This window comes from Amia ocellicauda, chromosome 4 (assembly GCF_036373705.1).
Source record: "Amia ocellicauda isolate fAmiCal2 chromosome 4, fAmiCal2.hap1, whole genome shotgun sequence".
In the NCBI taxonomy this organism is placed as follows: Eukaryota; Metazoa; Chordata; class Actinopteri; order Amiiformes; family Amiidae; genus Amia; species Amia ocellicauda.
In genome coordinates this window covers 62,905-83,512 of record NC_089853.1, presented here as the reverse complement: position 1 = coordinate 83,512, position 20,608 = coordinate 62,905, and the positions used below count along the sequence as shown (strand labels likewise).

The 20,608-nt window shown below is 48.2% G+C and overlaps 3 protein-coding genes across 4 annotated transcripts; 2 read left to right on the top strand and 1 right to left on the bottom strand.

The window, feature by feature from the left end:
* Nucleotides 1-4,631: 4,631 nt before the first annotated feature.
* On the top strand, nucleotides 4,632-6,398 carry tmem216 (transmembrane protein 216). Its single transcript, XM_066700320.1, has 6 exons — nucleotides 4,632-4,682; nucleotides 5,134-5,150; nucleotides 5,413-5,506; nucleotides 5,610-5,702; nucleotides 5,812-6,013; nucleotides 6,141-6,398. The coding sequence occupies exons 1-6, from the start codon at nucleotides 4,670-4,672 to the stop codon at nucleotides 6,154-6,156; spliced, it is 435 nt and encodes a 144-aa protein (XP_066556417.1). The 5' UTR covers nucleotides 4,632-4,669; the 3' UTR covers nucleotides 6,157-6,398.
* Nucleotides 6,399-6,497: 99 nt separating this feature from the next.
* Nucleotides 6,498-11,618, bottom strand: LOC136747484 (cleavage and polyadenylation specificity factor subunit 7). The gene is made up of 8 exons (XM_066700317.1): nucleotides 11,208-11,618; nucleotides 10,301-10,510; nucleotides 9,902-10,005; nucleotides 9,568-9,713; nucleotides 8,917-9,406; nucleotides 8,008-8,123; nucleotides 7,432-7,579; nucleotides 6,498-7,237 (listed from the first exon to the last, which is right to left on the bottom strand). Exons 1-8 carry the CDS (start codon nucleotides 11,274-11,276, stop codon nucleotides 6,916-6,918), a joined length of 1,605 nt encoding a protein of 534 aa, XP_066556414.1. The 5' UTR covers nucleotides 11,277-11,618; the 3' UTR covers nucleotides 6,498-6,915.
* A 148-nt stretch (nucleotides 11,619-11,766) lies between these two features.
* sdhaf2 (succinate dehydrogenase complex assembly factor 2) lies at nucleotides 11,767-13,834 on the top strand. Of its 2 annotated transcripts, none has more exons than XM_066700318.1 (4): nucleotides 11,767-12,055; nucleotides 12,731-12,948; nucleotides 13,229-13,338; nucleotides 13,565-13,834. In XM_066700318.1, exons 1-4 carry the CDS (start codon nucleotides 12,029-12,031, stop codon nucleotides 13,699-13,701), a joined length of 492 nt encoding a protein of 163 aa, XP_066556415.1. In that variant the 5' UTR covers nucleotides 11,767-12,028; the 3' UTR covers nucleotides 13,702-13,834. The 2 variants fall into 2 exon arrangements, with proteins under 2 accessions (XP_066556415.1, XP_066556416.1); XM_066700319.1 differs by having other exon boundaries at nucleotides 11,769-12,055; nucleotides 12,734-12,948.
* Nucleotides 13,835-20,608: the final 6,774 nt, after the last annotated feature.

Sequence of the window (20,608 nt, the reverse complement as noted above, 5' to 3'; positions counted from 1 at the left end):
TAACTCAAACAATAAAGCTCTTACTAAACCATGTCTGTTTTGTGAAAAGAACCACACTCTAGAATCATGTCGTATCATCAGGATAGACTTCCTGAGGAAACCTGGACTCTGCTTTGGCTGTCTGATGAAAGGTTATCTCAGCAAAGACTGCAAAAAACAAATGACATACCAGCTATGCTCGCAGATGCATCCTAGTTTACTGCACTTCTCTAAGCAAGAAATATCCAAAGAGGAAGCGATTGAAGAGAAAGTAGACAGTGTTGCAGGACAGACTACTTTTTCCAGTGCATTGGTTTCCCTGGACAACAAAACAAGTGCGTACACTGGGGCCGGAGATGACTGTATTTTAGCAATTGCGCCTGTTCGGATTAAATCCAAAAAAGGCAGTTCAGCTACATTCTGCACAGAGACACTGGCATCACAGCTGAACCTAAGAGGTAGAAAAACTGAAATAATGTTAAATACTGTAGCGTAAGGTACACTTATAAAATTCAATTAAAGAAGTGAATTTATAGTATCACCTTATCACGAATCCTGGAATCTTGTAGAACTCAATTTCTGTAATAAGTGGACACAGACACCAATTCCAAAGATATAAATTGTCAAATTTATTCAAAAACAAAGACTAAATGTAGCACTACACTAATTATACAAAAGGGAAAAACTAATTAAAATTCAACTCTAGATCAACAAATCAAAGACAAATCACTTTCATGACCAAATCAAAGACCATGGGATTGCATATGATATCACACAAATCGTTAAACAAAAAAAGGTTATAAACACATTGATTACAATACCGGTTAGTAAGACGAAGGTGAGTCTCTCATTAGTATTGTTAGTCACCCATTAAATAACTATGCAGGTTAGTATTTATGTCAGGTAACTTCTCGTTATATATATATATATATATATATATATATATATGCGTGTCATTTACGTTTAGGTGCCGAGAAAGATCCTATCATTACTTGTTACCACAATTTCCCTTAACTGATTATTATTCAATGATTAAGGATAGGCAGGGCCACCAATAATCTAATGTCTATTAACTTGTGTCAATTTCAGACTAAACAGTTAAACAGGAATGAGAAGATATTTCTCGGAGTTGACAGATTTTATTTCTAAAATTATCAACAAAACAGTTTAATGCAACACACATTTATATTTAAGAAAACTAAATGATATTACACATTCTAGAGTTATGAATCACAGATTAACATTTCTAATTGATTTCTCAAATGTCATGAATCATGAACTCCAAACTGTTAAACTTATCTGAACTTCGTCGCAGAGAGGCCTCTCTGGCTTCGGGCTCAGATAACAGCACACGGCACGAGGTCCGTGTGGTTTGGAACAAAGGCAGTCCGGTTCGGCTTTGTCCAAGAACTTCCACTCAGTCGATGCACCTGGAAGTTGGGGTTTCGTGAAAGTAGAGTCTTTTCCAAACAGATTTTCCACTGGTTTGAAGGCTCCAAGGTTGTGCACAAAATCTTCTTGGCAAGCAGGGTCTCTCACCATACTTATTTGAAGACAAAGTCTTTGAGGAACGCAGGGCCCTGTTTGTTCCAAGGGTCAAGTTTCTTAAGACTCAAATAGCTATGTAAATGACTGAACACTTTCGTATACAGTCGACTTAGTCAATTGTCCAGCTGTAAAACTCCACTGATCAGGTGGGCACAGGCGGGCAGCGCAGTCTGTAAAGTTATTTATTTAATAAAGTCCTTTAAAAGAATTCTTCGTACGGCTCAATCTCCTTCTCCCAGTTTAACCCTTCTGTTGCCGGCAAAGACTTGGTTGGTTTCTGGTTCCGGTTCGGGCAACAGAGCTACAGGTTGAGCTGTGGCAGCGAGTTTCTGGTTCAGGTGAGAGAGAGAGAAAGAAAAAGGCCGTGCGCTGTTCCTTATAGTCTGTCAGATCAATAGGTGATTGGTTCTTGAATTTTTGAGATTGGATTTCGGTTTCAGCCCCCAGTGTCCTATTGGAGGGGGGCTTGATTTATGACTGATGTCAATCCATGCCATCTTTTGGAAATGCCGGTTGGCCCGGGTTCGTAGCTCTATGTCGGGATTTCGGCTCTCATCCACTTCAAAGAGTTTTTTTTTACCTACAGGCCCCTTTCTCCAGACATCTCATAGCACGATTCCAAACTATTTGGCCTCTTCTTGGTGCCATCCTCCCCAAAACTGTCACTTTGATGCAAACCAGTTCCAAGCTGATGAGTTAAGGAAATCTGATAACTTTGGGGGGGAGAGGTCTTCTTTAGATCAGTGCTTCAGCTCAGAGCTAAAATGCTCTTATCAAAATACACCCAACATAACGCTACAATACTATGAGTCCCACGAGGCATGTAACCAGTTACATTCTTTCTGATTTGGAGGTCAGTGGGCTAGAAGAAAACCACTTAATTGAGTATTCACTCAAAAGACTATTCCTGTGAGCAAAGGCAATGTTCCAATGCAAAAGGATCTTAGGGAAGTGAGATTGCCACATATTGATGCGGATGTAGAACTTCTAATAGGAACCAATGTTCACGAGGCATTGGAGCCATGGAAGGTGATAAATAGCAAGGACAATGGGCCCTATGCTGTTAAGACTGCTCTTGGCTGGATTGTTAATGGTCCTCTCAAGGACAAAGACTCAGATGACTGTGAGAAAGCCATGGGCTACAGTCAACCAGATCTCTGTTGAGAATCTGGAACAGTTGTTGATACAGCGGTTTAATCATGATTTCCCAGAAAGAACCTGTGATGATTATTATTATTATTATTTTTATTTCTTGGCAGACGCCCTTATCCAGGGCGACTTACAACATAAGTGCAATACAAAGTGCAAGAATACAGTGAAGTACAAGGCATCAATCATTACAAATTCAATTTAACTAAAACATATCAATTCAAAATACATTTTACAAATTCCAATTTACAATTTACACAGGCAAGTACAGTAAATGAGGTCCTACATCCTGGACGGTGAAAGCTAAGTGCTGTCAAGATGTAGGGTCACAGTCAAGGGCTACAAGAAAGGGAGCAAGGAGGAAAACAATCAAGAACGCAAGAAGCAAATAAAACTGTGAAGTGCTATCTAACAGGGATAGAGGACTAATATTACAAGTACTGTCGAAAAAGATGCGTCTTGAGTAAGCGCCGGAATGAGGTCTAGGACTCTGCTGTTTTGACTTCGGTGGGCAGGTCGTTCCACCATTTAGGGGCCAGGGATGAGAAGGAGCGGCTCTGGAGGTAGGAGAGTGGAGAGGAGGTATTGGAATTCCAATGATGAATTGGAAATGTCTCGAGAAGATCGTCAATTCATGGAATTTGTGTCAAGCTCTGTAAAACATGCTGATGGTCACTACTACATCGGTCTGCCTATGAAAAGAACACCAGTCAGAATGCCAAACAATAAAAGTACAGCTATGCAGCGTGCACTGAACCTCAAGAAGAAACTCAAGAAAAACCCTACAGTGATCTAAGTAGCAGTGAAAGGAACATTATTGTGCTACTATAATTATTATTTAACCAATTAAAGAAAAGTCATGTGACTACCTGCTTTGCGGCATGACATTTTTAATAAAATTGGCGAATAAAACAAGCCGAACCGGTGTGGGACACTCAAAAGATAAGAGCATGTGGGTTTACAACCGAGAGGAGGCCATTCGCCCATGGTGCTCGTTTGGTGTCCATTAATAACTAAGTGATCAAGGATCCTATCCAGTCTGTTTTTGAATGTTCCCAAATTGTCTCTTCAGCCACATCGCTGGGGAGTTTGTTCAGATTGTGACGCCTCTCTGTGTGAAGAAGTGTCTCCTGTTTTCTGTCTTGAATGCCTTGAAGCCCAATTTCCATTTGTGTCCCCGGGTCCTTGTGTCCCTGCTGATCTGGAAAAGCTACTCTGGTTTGAGGAGGTGGCTCCACTGACACTCGTCAGTGTCAGGCCAATGTCAGGGGATATATTGTTCAAGTACAATAAGTAAAATTAAAGGTCTCGTAATTGTAATGTAACATGGTTAATAGTTGCGGAATTGTATTCCTGCCTTGCGCCCTATGCCTGCCGGGTTTGGCTCCGGCTTCCCTGTTTCCCTGTCCCGGTTTCGTGGATGGATCTATGGAAAGCAGACTATAGTTTAATAGTGATTTGATTAAAGGGAATTTAAGTGCCCATGCTGTGCTGTTGATTTTGTCTCTATAGAAAAGTTGTATATCCCAGGATAACACATGTCGCGCAACAATAACTAATTCATTGCTGTGTTTAATGACGGTACTGTGGGAAACACGCAATATACACATTTAAACTTCTCCCTATTTACATTTGGCTTCATTAACACGTACCAATAATAATAAACACTGATTAGACATATTTAATATTTAATTATTAAGCTTACCGATTGTAGAATGGTGTCCCTGAAAGAAGAAGCATGTTTCTAGCAATATCACAAAGCTGCGGTGAAGCTTCCCTCCATGGATGAGTCGTCCTGGAGGACTGCACACCACCTGCTGCTACAGCTGTGAAGCACCTCTACCTGACACCCTGCCGGACTGGACTGTGTCTCTCAGGACCGCAGCTGGAGAAACACGCAGTTTGTGTGCGCGCCTATTTTACACGTCTTACGGTAGCTCCCCGCTTGCAGGATATGACGTTGAAAGAGAAGCGGTTTCCATGGTGAGAAAAGATGGCGTCGGATGGTGAGTTTGTGTGAAGAACAGTGTGAATAAATAACAGTGTGAATATCGGTGTGTGTTGTGTGTGTGTGAGTGAATATCGGTCTATAGCCAATAACCCGACGGTGAGCTCGCTGTCGGTGCTTCGCAGGGGCAGCGGAACCGGAAAGCAGCGCTTTATAACGGCGATACGAGCAGCGGAGACTCGTCCAAACAAACCAAACCATGAAAACAAAGAGCAATAAAGCGGTTCGGACCGGTGCGCCTCCTGCTGGCCGCTCCCAGATTATTCTCGTTGCGTGACCAGTTCAGTTGTGTTGCGATGTGTGTTGTACTCTATTATACTACGCTGCACTGTAGTATAGTGTTGTGTGTTTTACTCAGCTGTGACAGTACTCAGCAATGTGTATCGACCCTGTTGACAGTTCTCTGAGGAACTACTACTAATGATACGTTTTCTTGCCTCTTTCTGCAGGAAAGAACACTAGAATCGTATCCTTCTGTGAGGAAGAGAGGGAGGGATGAGGAGGGGAAGGTAGAGAGGCAGAGGTACAGACAGTCAGTGTGTCAGTCTTGACTCCAGGCTCCTGCAGTGTGTCAGTATGTCAGTCAGTGTGTCAGTCAGTGTGTCAGTCTTGACTCCAGGCTCCTGCAGTGTGTCAGTATGTCAGTCAGTGTGTCAGTCAGTGTGTCAGTCTTGACTCCAGGCTCCTGCAGTGTGTCGTGTGTCAGTCTTGACTCCAGGCTCCTGTAGTTGTCCTCCACTCCTCTAGAGGTCCTGCTGTTCCTCAACAGCTGGTACTTCACTGCCTTCTTCATTGCCGAGATCCTCATGTTCATCTACAAAGGTTGGTGACCCTCAATACACACTCCCCAACATCCGACCTCTCACCTAGTGGAGTGTTTCCCTAGACCCGCTACAGAGCCACCTCTCTCTCTCTGTCTGTGTAGGAGTGCTGCTGCCCTACCCCCCCTCCAACCTGGCTCTGGAGCTGCTGCTGCTGCTGCTCTTCCTGGGGGTGGAGACCCTGAGGCTCTTCTACGGTGAGTGAGTGTGTGTGACTCTCTCTCCTGCCTCCCATATTCTTGTGTATATTTGTGTGCCTTGGCCTCACACACTTCAGTGACAGCCGGGGCTCCTGTCCGTCCTCAGGCAGTAAGGGGAACCTGTGCCAGCGCAGGGTGTGTGTGTGCGTCAGTGTGTGCCTGTGGCTGCCCTGCGCCGTGCTGTGTCTCTACTTCCTGCTGCTGCAGACCTTCATCCTGCGGCTGGAGCTGCTGCTGACCGCCGGCCTGCTGGTTCTGTACTGCCCTGAGCTGCTGCTGGAGCTGACCACTCTGACCACTCTGACCAGGTACTAACTATGCTGACCACTCTGACCCGGTACTGACACCAACAGGCTGATACACTGATGACCCAGACCGGTCTCAGGCCGTCTTAAGGTTTATAACGAACCAAATGACTCTCTCTTGCTTTCACAGGTCACATCTGTACTAGAGCTGAACAGGCAGACACAGAGAGAGACCTCCCAGCCAGAACACGAACAAGCAACCATCATCAATTAGAATATAAATGACAGTATGCTCTAGTACAGTGCAGTATTGCTTGGAACTGGAGAGGGGCTGTGATGTTTTAAACTGTTATAAATGTGTTAAGTGTGTGCAGTGGAGCAGAGTTTCTATAGAGGTCTGGACTTCATCTATTTTCATAAAAAGATTGTAATAAAGTTTTGCTCTTCAGTTTTATGATGCACTCGTCTCACTCACACGCTCAGTTTCTCACACTCACACACTCGCTCAGTTTCTCACACACACACACAAACTGTCCAAAGTCACATATTTCTTTTCATTTTTAATTATTTTTGTTACAAAAAAAATAAACAAAAAAAATGACAACTGACACAGTGACAGTATGAACCCCGAATACAGCCCCGGCCTGCCCCACAGCCTTCCAGTTAAAAATTAAATTAAAATAAAACAAAATCATTATGAATTAGAATAGAAAGCTCTCTATGCTCTGAACCGGGAGAGAGAGGGAGAACGGGGAAGTCCAGAGCATCAGGAGCTTGGGGTGGGTGAGGCAGTTTGGAGGAAAATGTTTTTCTCCATCCATCTCCTTCTCTCTCGTGGTCTTCACCCCCCCCTCTCCTGCTCTCTCTCTCCCTCTCTCTTTCAGACATGTTTTCTGCTGCAGTCCTCCAGACTCCCACAATGCCCTGCTCTGTGACAGCAGCTGTCATTGGCTGACCAGTGTATCCTAGCGATGTCGGTCTCTGTGATCGTGATGCCTATCCCTCTCTCGCTCCCTCTCTCTCTCCCGGCTGTGGTCCTCATGTCGCTCCCTTTCTCTCTCCCTCTCTCTCTCCCTCTCTCCACTGGGGGAGTGCTCACGGTGCCTCCGGGACCCCCCTTCCCAGGGCTGGCCGGGGGGAGCGCCCTCCCTCTCTCTCTCCCGATCCCGGTCCCGGTCCCGCTCTCTATCCCTCTCCCGGTCCCGGTCCCTCTCTCTATCCCTCTCCCGGTCACGGTCTCTGTCGCGGTCCCTTTCTCTCTCTCGGTCCCTGGAGCGATGTCTCTTCCTGCAGGGGGGAGAGAGAGAGAGAGGGAGGGCGATGTGAAAGAACTACATTGAAACTCGGTTTATAATCTAGTCACTCCCTCTCACTCTCTCTCTCTCTCACACACACGCATGCACTGCCACTTGCACGCGCGCGCACTACCGCTCGCTCACACACATGCACACACAGCCGCTCACTTTCACTCACTCACTCACCGGGACCCGTAGCTGCGGATCTCGATGCTGTGCAGACAGTCCTTGAGCGAGGAGACCAGGGCCCGGCAGCGCTCCTCTCCGCTGACCCGCGACTGCCTGAGCACAGCCAGCGCCGTGAGCAGCGTCTCGATCGCCAGAGCAAAGTCACCTGAGGGAGAGAGAGGGTTCATGCAGCAATGACACACTGACATACTGACACACCGGGTGTCTGTTAATATACAGAAATAGTCAGCATGTCAGCCAGTCATATGTGTATATGTGTGTGTATATATATGAGCATGTGTGTGTTTGATTTAAATATGTTTATACGCATGTAGGTGTGTATACATGTACAAATAGTTACTGCCCACATATTGTCACTTCCCGTGTTCAGGAATGGCCACAGTGTGGACAGATGTTACGTTTATTGATACCGTTGATGTGTGTAGACATGATTGCTTTGAGAATACGAAAATTGTGTGTCATGCCAATTTGAATTTGAATTTGAGAGAGAGGGTCGCACACAGCTCTGCTCAGTGTCACAATATTCACAGCGAATTTCTCCCCCCCGCCCCCCCAAAGAATCCCAGCCCTCACCGGCACTGGCTCCGGACAGTGCCTTGGCCATGGCACTAGAGGCGATGGCTCTGTTCCTGTTCATCAGCTCCTCCCCCTCGCCCTCCGACAGCACACCTGGAGGGGGGTCGGCCTCTCTGCGCGGGGAGAGAGAGCAGGTTAATGAACAGATGCAACAAGGCGTACAGACAGAGACACACAGAGAAACACACACAGACAGACTGTTGCTGGGCTCACACTACACGATTTCTACAGTCTGACCCGATTTGAGAGCGAAAAGAAAATTTCACCGAATTTATGCCTCAGCTGGAGCTGAGCAACACACAGGCGACATCCATCCCACAGTCTGAGCAGCGCATTGTAGGGACTGATATTCTGCACAGTCCTGAGTCAATTACAGATACTAATTGTATTTGAACATATTTTCCCTGTATTAGTCTTTTTAAATAACCTGCCCCAAGACAACCATTGGTATTTGAAGTATTTCAATAAATACTTAAGAAAATCAAATACTCCTGTCATGTTTATTCTTCATTAAGCTCTCATTGGCTGCTGTTGGTCTGTGTGACGTTAATCACATCACCCTACACGATCCATGCTGAGTAAATATTAAACATGTTTAATAAAACCGTAGGGGCTCCGACTAGCTGACGATCGGATTGGAGGGCGAGTGATGGCAGCGTTGACCTGCTCTCACGACAGGGGCATCGGTATCGGCTCGCGCCTGACCAGCTGCTCGTCACAAGCAGTGCAGATTTGTCAGGGGGGACAAACCGTGCCAAAAAATCATGTAAAAAATTGTGTAGTGTGACCTTAGCTTAAGAAAGACAGACACACACGCACTCGCACAGACACTGGAGTGAGTACACACACACACACACACACACTGGAGCACACGGATGTGCACACAAACACACCTGCCTTCCTCACCTGTGCCGGTTGAACGCTGTGGCACTGTGTGCTGACTGGCTGTAGCCCTCGGCCGCCACGGGGGGGAAGAAGGCCGGGTTGAGGTGCAGGGTGGGTGTGGCCTGTGCGGGCAGGTGTGGGGGGGGTGGGGGGTACAGGTGAGGGAGAGGGGGCATTGGGGGGGGGGGCGGGGGCAGTCCGGGCGGGGGGGGGAAGGGGGGCGGGAGGTCACCTCCAAATGGAGCGGGGCGGCCGTAGAAGGGGGGGGGCAGCGAGGATGGCTTGTCGGAATGTGGGTGAGGGTGAGGGTGAGGGTGGGGGTGAGTGTGGGGGTGGGGGTGAGGGTGAGGATGAGAGTGGGAGTGAGGGGGGGGGTGAGGGGGGGGATGTGGGTGGGGGGGGTTGTGGGGATGGAGGTGGTGGGGGTGCTCCGGGGAGGAGACAGGGGGGCGAGATTCCGACCCCCCCCCGAAATCCACAGAGTCACGTGAGTGCGACCTCTGAGGAACACCTGAGAGAGAGAGGAAGAGAGAGAGGGAAAGAGGGCGTGGAGTCAGTTGGGCAGTCAGTCAGTCAATCAGTATGTCAGGATCTCAGTCAGTGCGTCAGTCAGTCAGTGTATCAATAAGTGCGTCAGTGTGTCAGTGTGTCCCTTGTCCCGGTGGTCCTCACGTCTCTTGGCCTGCGTCTCGAACAGCGAGCAGTTCTGTCTGGTGGCAAAGCGGCAATCCACCCTGTCACCGTTCACCTCGCGCTGCGGAAGTGACTCCAGCAGCCGCTGCAGAGACGACTCCGAGGACACAACCACCTCTGCATAGCTGCATAGGAGACAGAGACAGTCAGGGACGGAGACACGGAGGGAGAATCTGTTACTTATTAATTATGCCAATATAGCTTTCTTGAATTTAACCGAATTGTACTGAGAGAGGGGTGGGCAGGGATAAAGACATGGAGGGAGGAGGACAGAGAAACAGTCAGATGGACAGAGACACACAGACAGACTGACCCCTTGGACTGGCCATTCGCTCTATTCTCCGCAAATTTGATCTCCTGGACATCCTTCACACCCACTGCCTGGGCTGCTGCCAGCAGGTCCCGGTCCGTTGTCCACTGTGGGGAATGGAGGGGATTAGAACTCTTACCAACCAGTCTCTTCCCTCAGTGTTAGTGTGTCTAATACAGCACAGTGCGTCTAACAGTACAGTGATATGGTGCATCTAATACAGTGCGTCTAACAGTACAGTGTTACAGTGCATCTAATACAGTACAGTGTTAGTGCGTCTAACACAGCATAGTGTTACAGTGCGTCTAACACAGCATAGTGTTACAGTGCGTCTAACAGTGTGTGTAGTGTGATTACAGTATAGTGTCTAGTACAGTGTTACAGTGTACAGTGCACACTTACCCATGAAAAGTTGCCCACGTACACAGCCAATCTCTTGCCCCGCCCTCCGCTGTAGGTGTACAAGATGGCCGGCTTGTTCTCAGCCTTCCGGGGCGGGGCCTTCCCAGGGGCCGTGGCCTCGTCTCCACCCGGCCTATCATGGCTCACCGAACCTGTGAGCACATCGTCATAGAGATCGCCTGGCTCTGCCCTGCCCACGAACTCCATCTCCTGCACATCAAGAGAGAGAGACAAGGGTGGAGGTAGAGCTACATCAGAGTCACTCTACTGCAGAGCTGCACATGTGCGCTGTGCAGTGTTTAAAATAACTGCAGCTCAACTGCTGTGTAGCTGAACAGTCAGATTAAGCCTGTAGCCTAAAGTCCAGCTCATTATGTTACTATCCAGTGCAGCTCACCACAGAACAGTGTGACTATACAGTGTGACTCTCCAGTGCAGCTCACTAATACAGCGTGACTATCCAGTGCTGCTCACTCATACAGTGTGACTATCCAGTGCAGCTCACTCATACAGCGTGACACTCCAGTGCTGCTCACAAATACAGCGTGACACTCCAGTGCTGCTCACAAATACAGCGTGACTCTCCAGTGCTGCTCACAAATACAGCGTGACTATCCAGAGCTGCTCACTAATACAGCGTGACTATCCAGAGCTGCTCACTAATACAGCGTGACTATCCAGTGCAGCTCACTAATACAGCGTGACTATCCAGTGCAGCTCACTAATACAGTGTGACTATCCAGTGCTGCTCACTAATACAGTGTGACTATCCAGTGCAGTCACTACACTGTTACTATGACACGTTCGCTCTCTCACAGTTACTGCCTGCATCTCTCTTCTAAATATCACTCCCTCTGTGCAAATCCATCTTTCTGCCGCTTTCTCCCTCCCGCTCTCCCCGCCTCACCTCTCCGCTGGCCTGGTTGAATTCCTCCTCGGAGTAGATGTCGATGAGCTCCGCTCCCTCGGCCGACATCCCCAGGCTGGATTTGTGGTCTCGGCCGCTGCCAGCCGCCTCGCCGCCACACGGCTCCCGGCGTGCGCGCGTGTAGGCGTGTGTGTCTGCGCGGCGTGTCGCGACTGTGTCGGCAGTCCCCCCAATCAAAACTAGTCTATATCACGACACGGATACTTTCCTAAGTGAACCTGCTCTCTTCCTTCCTTCCTCCCTCCTTCCTTTCTTCTATAACGGATCTCCACCGCTAGGCTCCCTGTCTCTCGTTGTCTCCCAGCCTCTCGCTCTCACTCGCTCGCGTTCTCTCGCACCGGAAGCACTTGTGCTCAGCGGAAGCGGTCCGGCAGCCCGGCGGCCCGGCGGGGAAGCGCAGAGCCCGTGAAACACATTCCTCTTCTGCGTCCGTCTGGCTGACTGGGACGACGGAGTTCCGTACAACAAGTCACCACAGACACAGACACAAAAATCATCATCATAATAATAATCATAATATAGACAAACCAGTAACTGTACTGAAATGGTATGTAATAATCATAATAATAATTTCGTATAATCATCTTGAATAAATTGTATTTATGTAATTCATGTACAACCTGTCCAATATGGCGGCTGTCGACCGTCACCTGACCTGAAAGGCGGAGTTGAAAGTGCCCCGGTTGAAGCTGTGTTTCATATAGACGTAAGAAGAGCGCATTTACACACAGCGCTAGCGAGAGAGACAGAGCGGGAGGAGGACGAGTAATAGAAGAAAGAAGCAGCTGAGAGAAGTCTTCATGTTTCCGTCAGTCCCACTGCGGACGGTAAGCGATGATAACAGCGGGATGAGACTCCGGCGGCGACATTGCGGCAGTCAGGGCAGTGTGACCTTGTGTTCCGTCACAGCGCTGTAAATACACTACATTACACAGGGCTGTGAATACACTGTGCACTACACAGCACTGTAAATACACTGTACACTACACAGGGCTATGAATACACTGCACTACACAGTGCTGTGAATACACTCTGCATTACACAACACTGTAAATACACTACACTACACAGGGCTGTGAATACACTGTGCACTACACAGTGCTGTAAATACACTGTACACTATACAGGGCTATGAATACACTGTGCACTACACAGCACTGTAAATACACTACACTACATAGGGCTGTGAATACACTGCACTACACAGTGCTGTAAATACACTGTACACTACACAGCGCTGTAAATACAGTCTGCTACACGCTGACACACTGACTCTCACATACACTGCACATTATATTGATAGGATGGTAGTTTTTGGAACTGCACAGTTGTACAACACTGTTACTACAGCACAGCCTCCTACTGTCACAGCACTGTAAGTACATTATAGCAATGCAGTATGTGTGAGTGTGTGCAGTGCTGGCGTGGCAGGCTGCAGAGTGTCAGCGCCGCCGCCGGGCGTTGCCAGGGTAGTGATGCTGTGGCCTGTGTTTCCGTGGCAGCAGGCCGTCTCCGGGCTGTGGGCTGTGCGGGCTTCATGGCGACGGGCTGCAGGCATGTGCTTGGAGAGGGGTTACCGTGGCGACTCTGGGCAGGACCCCCTGGACATCCCCCTGCCCCCGTGGGAGGCGCGGCCCAATGAGCCAATTTGCACAAAGCGCCGGAGACTACTGTATGAGAGCCGCAAGAGAGGCATGCTGGAGAACTGCATTCTGCTGAGGTACGGCACCGCCTGTTATTACACCCACGAGCGCTGTTACACGCTGCGTGCCCCCTCTCCCTCGGCCCTGGACTGTGACCTTACATCGTCTGCACTCATCAGCTTTTACAATCTACAATCTAGTACAATCTAGTGCACTGGAAAACCAATGAGACACTACTGTGAGGCAACTGCATTCTATTGAGCTATATAACACACTGATAATACTATTGATATTACTACTCTCCTTCTCTCCTCCTTTTCCCCCCATGCTCTCCCTCTCTCTCCCTCTCTCTCTCAGTCTGTTTGCCAAGAAGTACCTGGACTCCATGACTGAGCCTCAGCTGCTGCAGTATGACAGACTGATCAACGAGCCCAGCAACGACTGGGACATCTACTACTGGGCCACTGGTGAGGGAGGGAGATATTTGGCAGTATTTGTATAGAACTCTTTGTGTGTGTGTGTAATGAGTGTGTAATGTCTGTATGAGTGTGTGCAGACATTGTTTAAGAGTGTGTGTGTATCTATGTGTGAGTGAGTGTGTCTGTGAGAAAGAGAGACTGAGTGTGTGTGTGTGTGTGTGTGTGTGTGTGTGTGTGTGACATTCTGTACACACTGTGTCTCTTGCCCTCCCAGGAGCACAGCCCTCTCCCCCTCAGTACCAGGGAGACGTGATGCAGCTGCTGCAGGAATTCACCCGGAACAGAGACATGGAGGCTCGACTGCGGCAGCCGGACCTGGAGTACCTGGACACTGACTCTGCCACACGCTGACACACTTGCCCACCGACTGACTCACTCACTGAAACACGCACACAATCGAACACTGACACTCACTTGCACACTTGTGTTTGTGCAGCTGGCTGTTTTTGTGTCTTAGTGAATAAAGGTTGTTGTACGGTTGTGATCTCTGTGTCTGTCTGGGGTGTGAGTCTAGTGGAAGAGTGGGGGGGGAGTGTCCTGAGTAACAGCGCACCACTGACCGCCTTTACACCCCAATCAACACAAATACCCCAACTATTGAAAATATCCGCCTGCTGTGTGGACTTTAAAAAGGCATTTGATTCAATCTGGCATGAAGTACTGTTCTATAAACTTCTCCAAAGTGGCGTTGGGGTGAAGTCTATGACACTGTAAAGACAATGTATTCGGGAAACAAATGCGGAGTGAAAATTGTCTACAATAGATCAGAGTTCTTCTCTCAGGGCAGTGGGGTGAGACAGGACTGCAGTCTGAGCTCAACACTGTTCCAACAGTTTCTGGGCTTTCTGTGCCATAAAGACTCAATTTGGCAAAAATAAATTACCAATACAAGTTCTGGTTCCACCTAAACCAGGCCGACCAGGACTCCTCTAAATACATTATAAATATACAAGGCACTAATGAGCAACCAGCTCCCCCCAGACAAGGAACCCCTGGGCCAGCGGGCTCTGAGGCACACAGAACTGACACCAGTGAGCTTGAGGGACAGTGAGACACCCTGCAACACCCTGTCACAACCTGAGGGACAGTGAGACACCCTGCAGCACCCTGTGTTACTGGGGATAGGGAGGGATTAACTTTTCTGTTGTTGTTTAACATTCATTAACAAAACTGAGGAGACAATAATATTTAAATTGCGGACTGAGAAAATCTGCTTTATTGTGTAATTCAGTGTTTGCTTGTTGTTGTTTTTTTAAATCCTTGCTTGTATATTATTATGATTTGATTGTATTGTCCCTGTGCTGTAATGTGTTTGAAAGCTTTGGCAACATCAGCAGTGTATCAGTTTGTGTGTCAGTGTGTGTGTGAGAGTGTCATTGCCTCGGCCTGACTGTGATACCCAGTCCCTCCACAAGGTGTCATCTTGCACCGCTCTCTCAGCTCTGTCGTCTCTCAGCTCTCTCTCAGCATCTCCCCGGCGCTGAAGCCTGATCTCTCACTCGCAGACCTTGATAATAACAATTATTACAATCATTAATAATTCATAATAAAAAAATATTATATTATCTCATAATTAATAATATCTCCCTCTCTCTCTCCTTGCCCTGTCTTTCTCTCTCACACACAATCTATTGGAATACATTTAAAAACATATTCACAAACATATATTTATATATTGATATATATTTCCAGCACATATTTCACTAATGGTAGAAGAGTGGAGAGTACAGGTGAGGAGGGCAGATTGGGAAGAGGGTGGCTGGAGATCAAAGAAGAGAAGAGCAGGGAAGGAGTGCATGAGAGAGGGAAGCAGGGGAGGATTGGGGTGCAGGGGTCTGTCTTTAAATAGAGAGGAGAGTGACGTCGGGGGGCACCCCCACTGGGACCATCTGTTCAGCACTGAGAGCCGTCTGTCTCTATCTCTGCACCTCCACCTCCCTCTCTTTTCTGTACCTCTACCTCCCTCTCTCTGCCTGTCTCTCTGTGGACATCCACCTCCCTCTCTGTCTCTGTACCTTCACCTCTCTCTCTCTCTCTCTCTCTTCCTCTCCCTCTGTCTCTGTACCTGCTCATTCTCTCTCTCTCTCTCTCTCTCTCTCTCTCTCTCTCTCTCTCTCTCTCTCTCTCTCTCTCTCTCCCTCCCCCTACCTCTTTGTCTCTCTCTGTGTCCTTGAGAGGAGGCAGAGGGGAAATGTATTGCAGAAAAAAACACTGAAAATGCATGCCGATATATACACACACATGCATCTATACTCTCACACAAACACACACTCACACACTGATACACACACTCAGACACTCACAGTAACACATACACACACTCACAGGTACCAGTCAGTAATTGTCCCCCCAGTCAATGAGGCACCACTCAATCAGTAAAAACAACTTTCTGTTTCTCTTTTAATGGAACAAAATCAGAGCTCAGCTCTACACGCCCCAAGTCAGGCGGCCAATCACAGCGCAGTGTGGCACGCAAGGGGGGTGGGGGGGTGGAGGGTCAACCAATAGGATCACAGTCTGCTCGGCCCAAGAAAACAGGAGAGGCAAAATGAAACAAATAAAACCTGGAACTCCACACACAGCCTGGCCACACCCACTCAGAACCAATAGAGACCCATTCAGACCACAGTCCCTTAGAGAGAGGAAGAGAGCGATGGAAGGAAAATGATGGGAGCCATTTAGCCCCACTGCCTGCTTCACACACACACACACACACACACACACTACTGTGGAGACTCCTAGATACACCTAGGAGTGGCCTGAAATGTTTGTGTGTGTATGCGCGTGTGTGTGCGTATACCCCTCTCTCTCTCACTCCCTCTGCCCTGCCCCCCCCAGCCGCACCTCCACACCCTCCATCAGTGCGGAGCGCCTGGACTGCCATCTATTCATGGAATGTCTTGAGTTTAATTTGATTTTACAGTAAGTCAATAAATCAATAAATCAATCAATAAATAAATCAATAGATCAGTCCCAGCTGTCTCTCAGGCTGGAGGGGGTGGGGTGGGCGGGGGGCTGACTGCTGGGCACAACACTGAGAAACATTCTTAATAATAATTATAATTATAATCAAACACACTCGCTCACACACACACACTAACAGACACTCACACACACTGACCCAGCTGCTGTCACCCCCGGGTGCCCAACACTCTCACCCCCCACCTCTAGAACCCCCTCCACCCTGTCAGCCCCTCGCTCACTGAAGCCTGAGGTGGGGGGGCAGCTTACTCCCTGTGGAAGGGCTGGGGTAGTTCCAGAAACTCCTGCACTCTCCTGAATGCCAAACCCTCACTGTGTCTCTTTGGTAAGAGAGAGAGAGAGAGAGAGAGAGAGAGAGAGAGAGAGAGAGAGAGAGAGGGTGAGGCAGAGACAGATAAAGGCAGACAGGGAGACAGGGAGACAGGCAGAGAGGGAGACAGAGCCACAGAGAGACACAGAGTGGGAGGAAGAGAGAAAAGTAATATCCAACAAATCTAACAGACAAACCCATCTGTAAGTGTTACTACTACACCAACACCAGTGAGACAGACAGACATACAATCAATCAATCAATTAATAATTTAAAATGGAAATCTCAGGAATCTCCAGGCCATTGCACCGACAGACAGAGCAAAACAACAAGAAAGAATATGAGCCATGAAAGAGGGAAAGAGAGAGAGAGAGGGAGAGCAGGACCCCAAAGCGCTGTCCAGCTGCTGCCTCTCCACAGCTCCCTCCCCCTGCGGAGTGCCAACTCTCACAGACACCCTGCACAGTACTGGCATTGGACCTCTTATGGGGTTGTTCTGTCTTATATATATATATATATATATATATATATATATATAATTTATTTATGTATACGCTATACAACGTTTGGCAAAATAAATTTATAAATAAAAATACAAATAAACAAAAATAAACCAGAGAAAAAGTCCAGGCGGTCAGTGGAGTCAGAGCAGCACCGCGGCCGAGAGTGCTGAGTGCTGACCGTCTGGCCCCCGAGACTGGGAGGGAGCGCCGGAGAGAGGGAGGAAAGAGGGAGGGTGAAATTTGGGCACCTGTAACACACTAACAACAAACTCACACACACAAGAAACATACTCACTGACTTACACAGTTACACAGCAGGTGCAGTACAAACGGTGACAGTGGTTGTCTGGGTCTGGGCTCATAGAATATAAAATGTAACCCATAAAGCCCACTGGACTAACAGTCCCAGAATGCACTGCAAGCACCCCAGCAGTGAGGGGGTTTAGATGGGGCTGTGCACACCAATCAGAGGTCAGCCTCCCTCGGGCTTGTGTTCCTCCGTGTCTCTGTTCTCCCAGTCCCAGCAGTGCCGGCAGGAGCAGCACACATCTGTAAGGTCCTCATTAAAGAAGGACAAATCAGCACATTAATATCACCGTCATCATCATCAGCATTATTATTATTATTACAGTTGATTACTGCTCCCAGGTTCATCAGTTAAAAGTGACAGATAATGAAAACTCTTTGTGTTCAACAATTAATAAACAATCTGTACAGCAAGTCTGTAAAACTCAATGCGTCCGTCTGCAAATCTGCTGCAGGTCAGAGGCTTCCACAGACACAACACCGAGCACACGCACACACACACACACACACACACACACACACACACACACACACACACACAGATGTAAACATAAATTATTATTATTATTACTCTTATTATTATTGTTATTATTATTGTTATTATAATTGAGAGCAATGCATCTGAACCCTGATCAGGAGGAGTCACATATTTTCCACCAGATGCTTAAAACAATTAAAGAGTTGAGCTTAGAGACTGAGGATAGAGTCTGGAGGCCTGAGAGCACAGTCTGACATACTGACTGACACACTGACTGACACACAGAGGGGTCTATGTTGTCAGAACAGCACACAGGGGACCTCGGGTTCCCAGGCTTGGTCAGAAGGAGATGCTCAGCTCACACACACACACACACACACACACACACACACACACACACACACACACGCTCCCACACACACTCCCACACACAGACACACACACTCACACACACACACACACACACACACACACACACTCACACTGACTGTCCCTGCACTTTGCTGTCAGTTTGCTGCTTTAATTATATAATCCTGCTTTGTTATAGAGCAACAACACAGACAAAACAGACATGCAGAATAAATGCAAATTATGGAACATGCAGAGAGAAAGAGAAAGAGAGAGAGATAGGGGGAGAGAGGGGGAGAGAGAGGGAGAGAAGGAGACAGAAGGGGATAGATGGAGACAGAGAGATAGAGAGAGAGGGAGAGAAAGAGACAGAGAAAGAGAGAGGGGGGAGACACAGTCAGACAGTGATGTGCTATGACACCTCAGACCCAACTGTCAAAACACTGCAACTGCTGTAGGAAAGGGGCATGGGGGGGAAGAGCAGGGTCAGCACAATACCATATCCTGAGCTTCACTGACTCACACTGACTCACACAGAGGCACACAGAGGCACACTGACTCACACAGAGGCACACTGACTCACACTGACTTACACAGAGGCACACTGACTCACACAGAGACTCACACTGACTCACACAGAGGCACACTGACTCACACTGACTTAGACAGAGGCACACTGACAGTCAGTCAGACATGCCAGGGTATCAGTGCCAGTGCCATACAGCTGTACTTTGTGGTTTGCTTTGCTATTTTAAGAAACCTGGACAGAGAGAGTGAGAGGGCGAGACAGAAAGAAAAATGGGGAGAGAGAGGAGAGGAGGAGAAAACAGAGCAGAGATGTCATTTTTTGTTTTGTTTTGGTGTGTTTTAGTTTTCAGTCTCTGTCTCTCTCTCTTTCTCTCTCCATCTCTCTTTCGTAATTCAGATGTTTCTAAAATGTGTGTGTTTTTTAACACCAGGGAGGAGAGCAGATGCTCACACAGGCACCAAGCGTCAGGCTGTGCACGTTAGCACAGAGACCCACCTGTCTGTCAGCGTCTATAGTGTAGACACAGGTCAACCTGTCTGTCAGTGTCTACCCCCTCAACCCAAAGAGGGGGGGCAGCAGTGTTAGAAAGTGTAACATTGGTCACTGCCCCAGTCCTCTGGCCCAGTCCTCTGTCCGAGTGTGTAGACTGAGCATCGAACACAGAGGAACAGAGTGGGAGTGTTTGGGAGGTCAGGGTGGGTCAGTCACCCCCACCAGCCTCTTGTTCCCCCCGGCGCTCAGGCAGCCAGACCCCAGTCCTCCAATCCGGCTCGCTCTTCATACCTCCCCTCCATCTCCGCAGGACTCTGCTTCTCCGAGGGTCGCCTCACCCGTCCACTCGTCTCCTCCTTCTATTTTTTCTCTTTTGTTTAGTTGTTTTATTTTTTGTTGTCATCATTAAAAAAGTGCAGATAAACCTCAGGGCCCCCCCCACACTGACACTGTGGGGAGCCGAGAGAGAGAGAGAAAGAGAGAGGGCAAGAGAAGGAGAGAGGGTAATGAGAGGGGCAGAAAGAGAGAGGGAAGGGAAGAAGAAGGGAGGTAAAGGAGAGAGAGAGGAGTGATGGATCACACAAGGCAGACTGATATATATATAGAGAGAAAGAGAGAGAAAGAGAGAGCAATTAACTGCTCGATTGTGCCTCAGCACACATGTACTAATCATTACACCAACACACGCACACGCAATGCACACACACACATACACACACACACACACACACACACACACAATCACACTGACTCACAAACACAGAGCTGGGACACAACTTGCCCAGCATAAAGGATTCCTGTTTGAGCTTCTCTCTCTTGCCCCCCACCCCACACCCACACACACACTGATGCACATGCATACACACTCACACACTCTGATCCACACACACACAGACACACACACACTGACGCACACACATACACACTCACACATCTGATCCACACTCCCATGCTATCACTCACTCAGACCGCCAGGTAGGTGGGTGAGACAAAGAGAGAGTGAGTATCTGAGTAACACTGTAACAGGACACGACCACAGGTCATCCAGTCCAGACCCGTCCAGACCAGACCAGACCAGACCTGAGCAATCCAGTGAAGTCCAGAAAAGACCAGTCCAGACCAGAGCAATCCAGTGAAGTCCAGACCAGATCAAATCAATCACACCCTGTTCAACGCTGTCCAGCTCAGTCCAGTGTGGTCCAGCTCAGTCCACTCACAAAGCCCAAATGACTTTTTGCTTCAATTTGTTTCGCTGTTAAAAGTAGTTTTTCTGAAGTCTGGAAGACTTTCTTCAGTTTCAGTTTCAAATG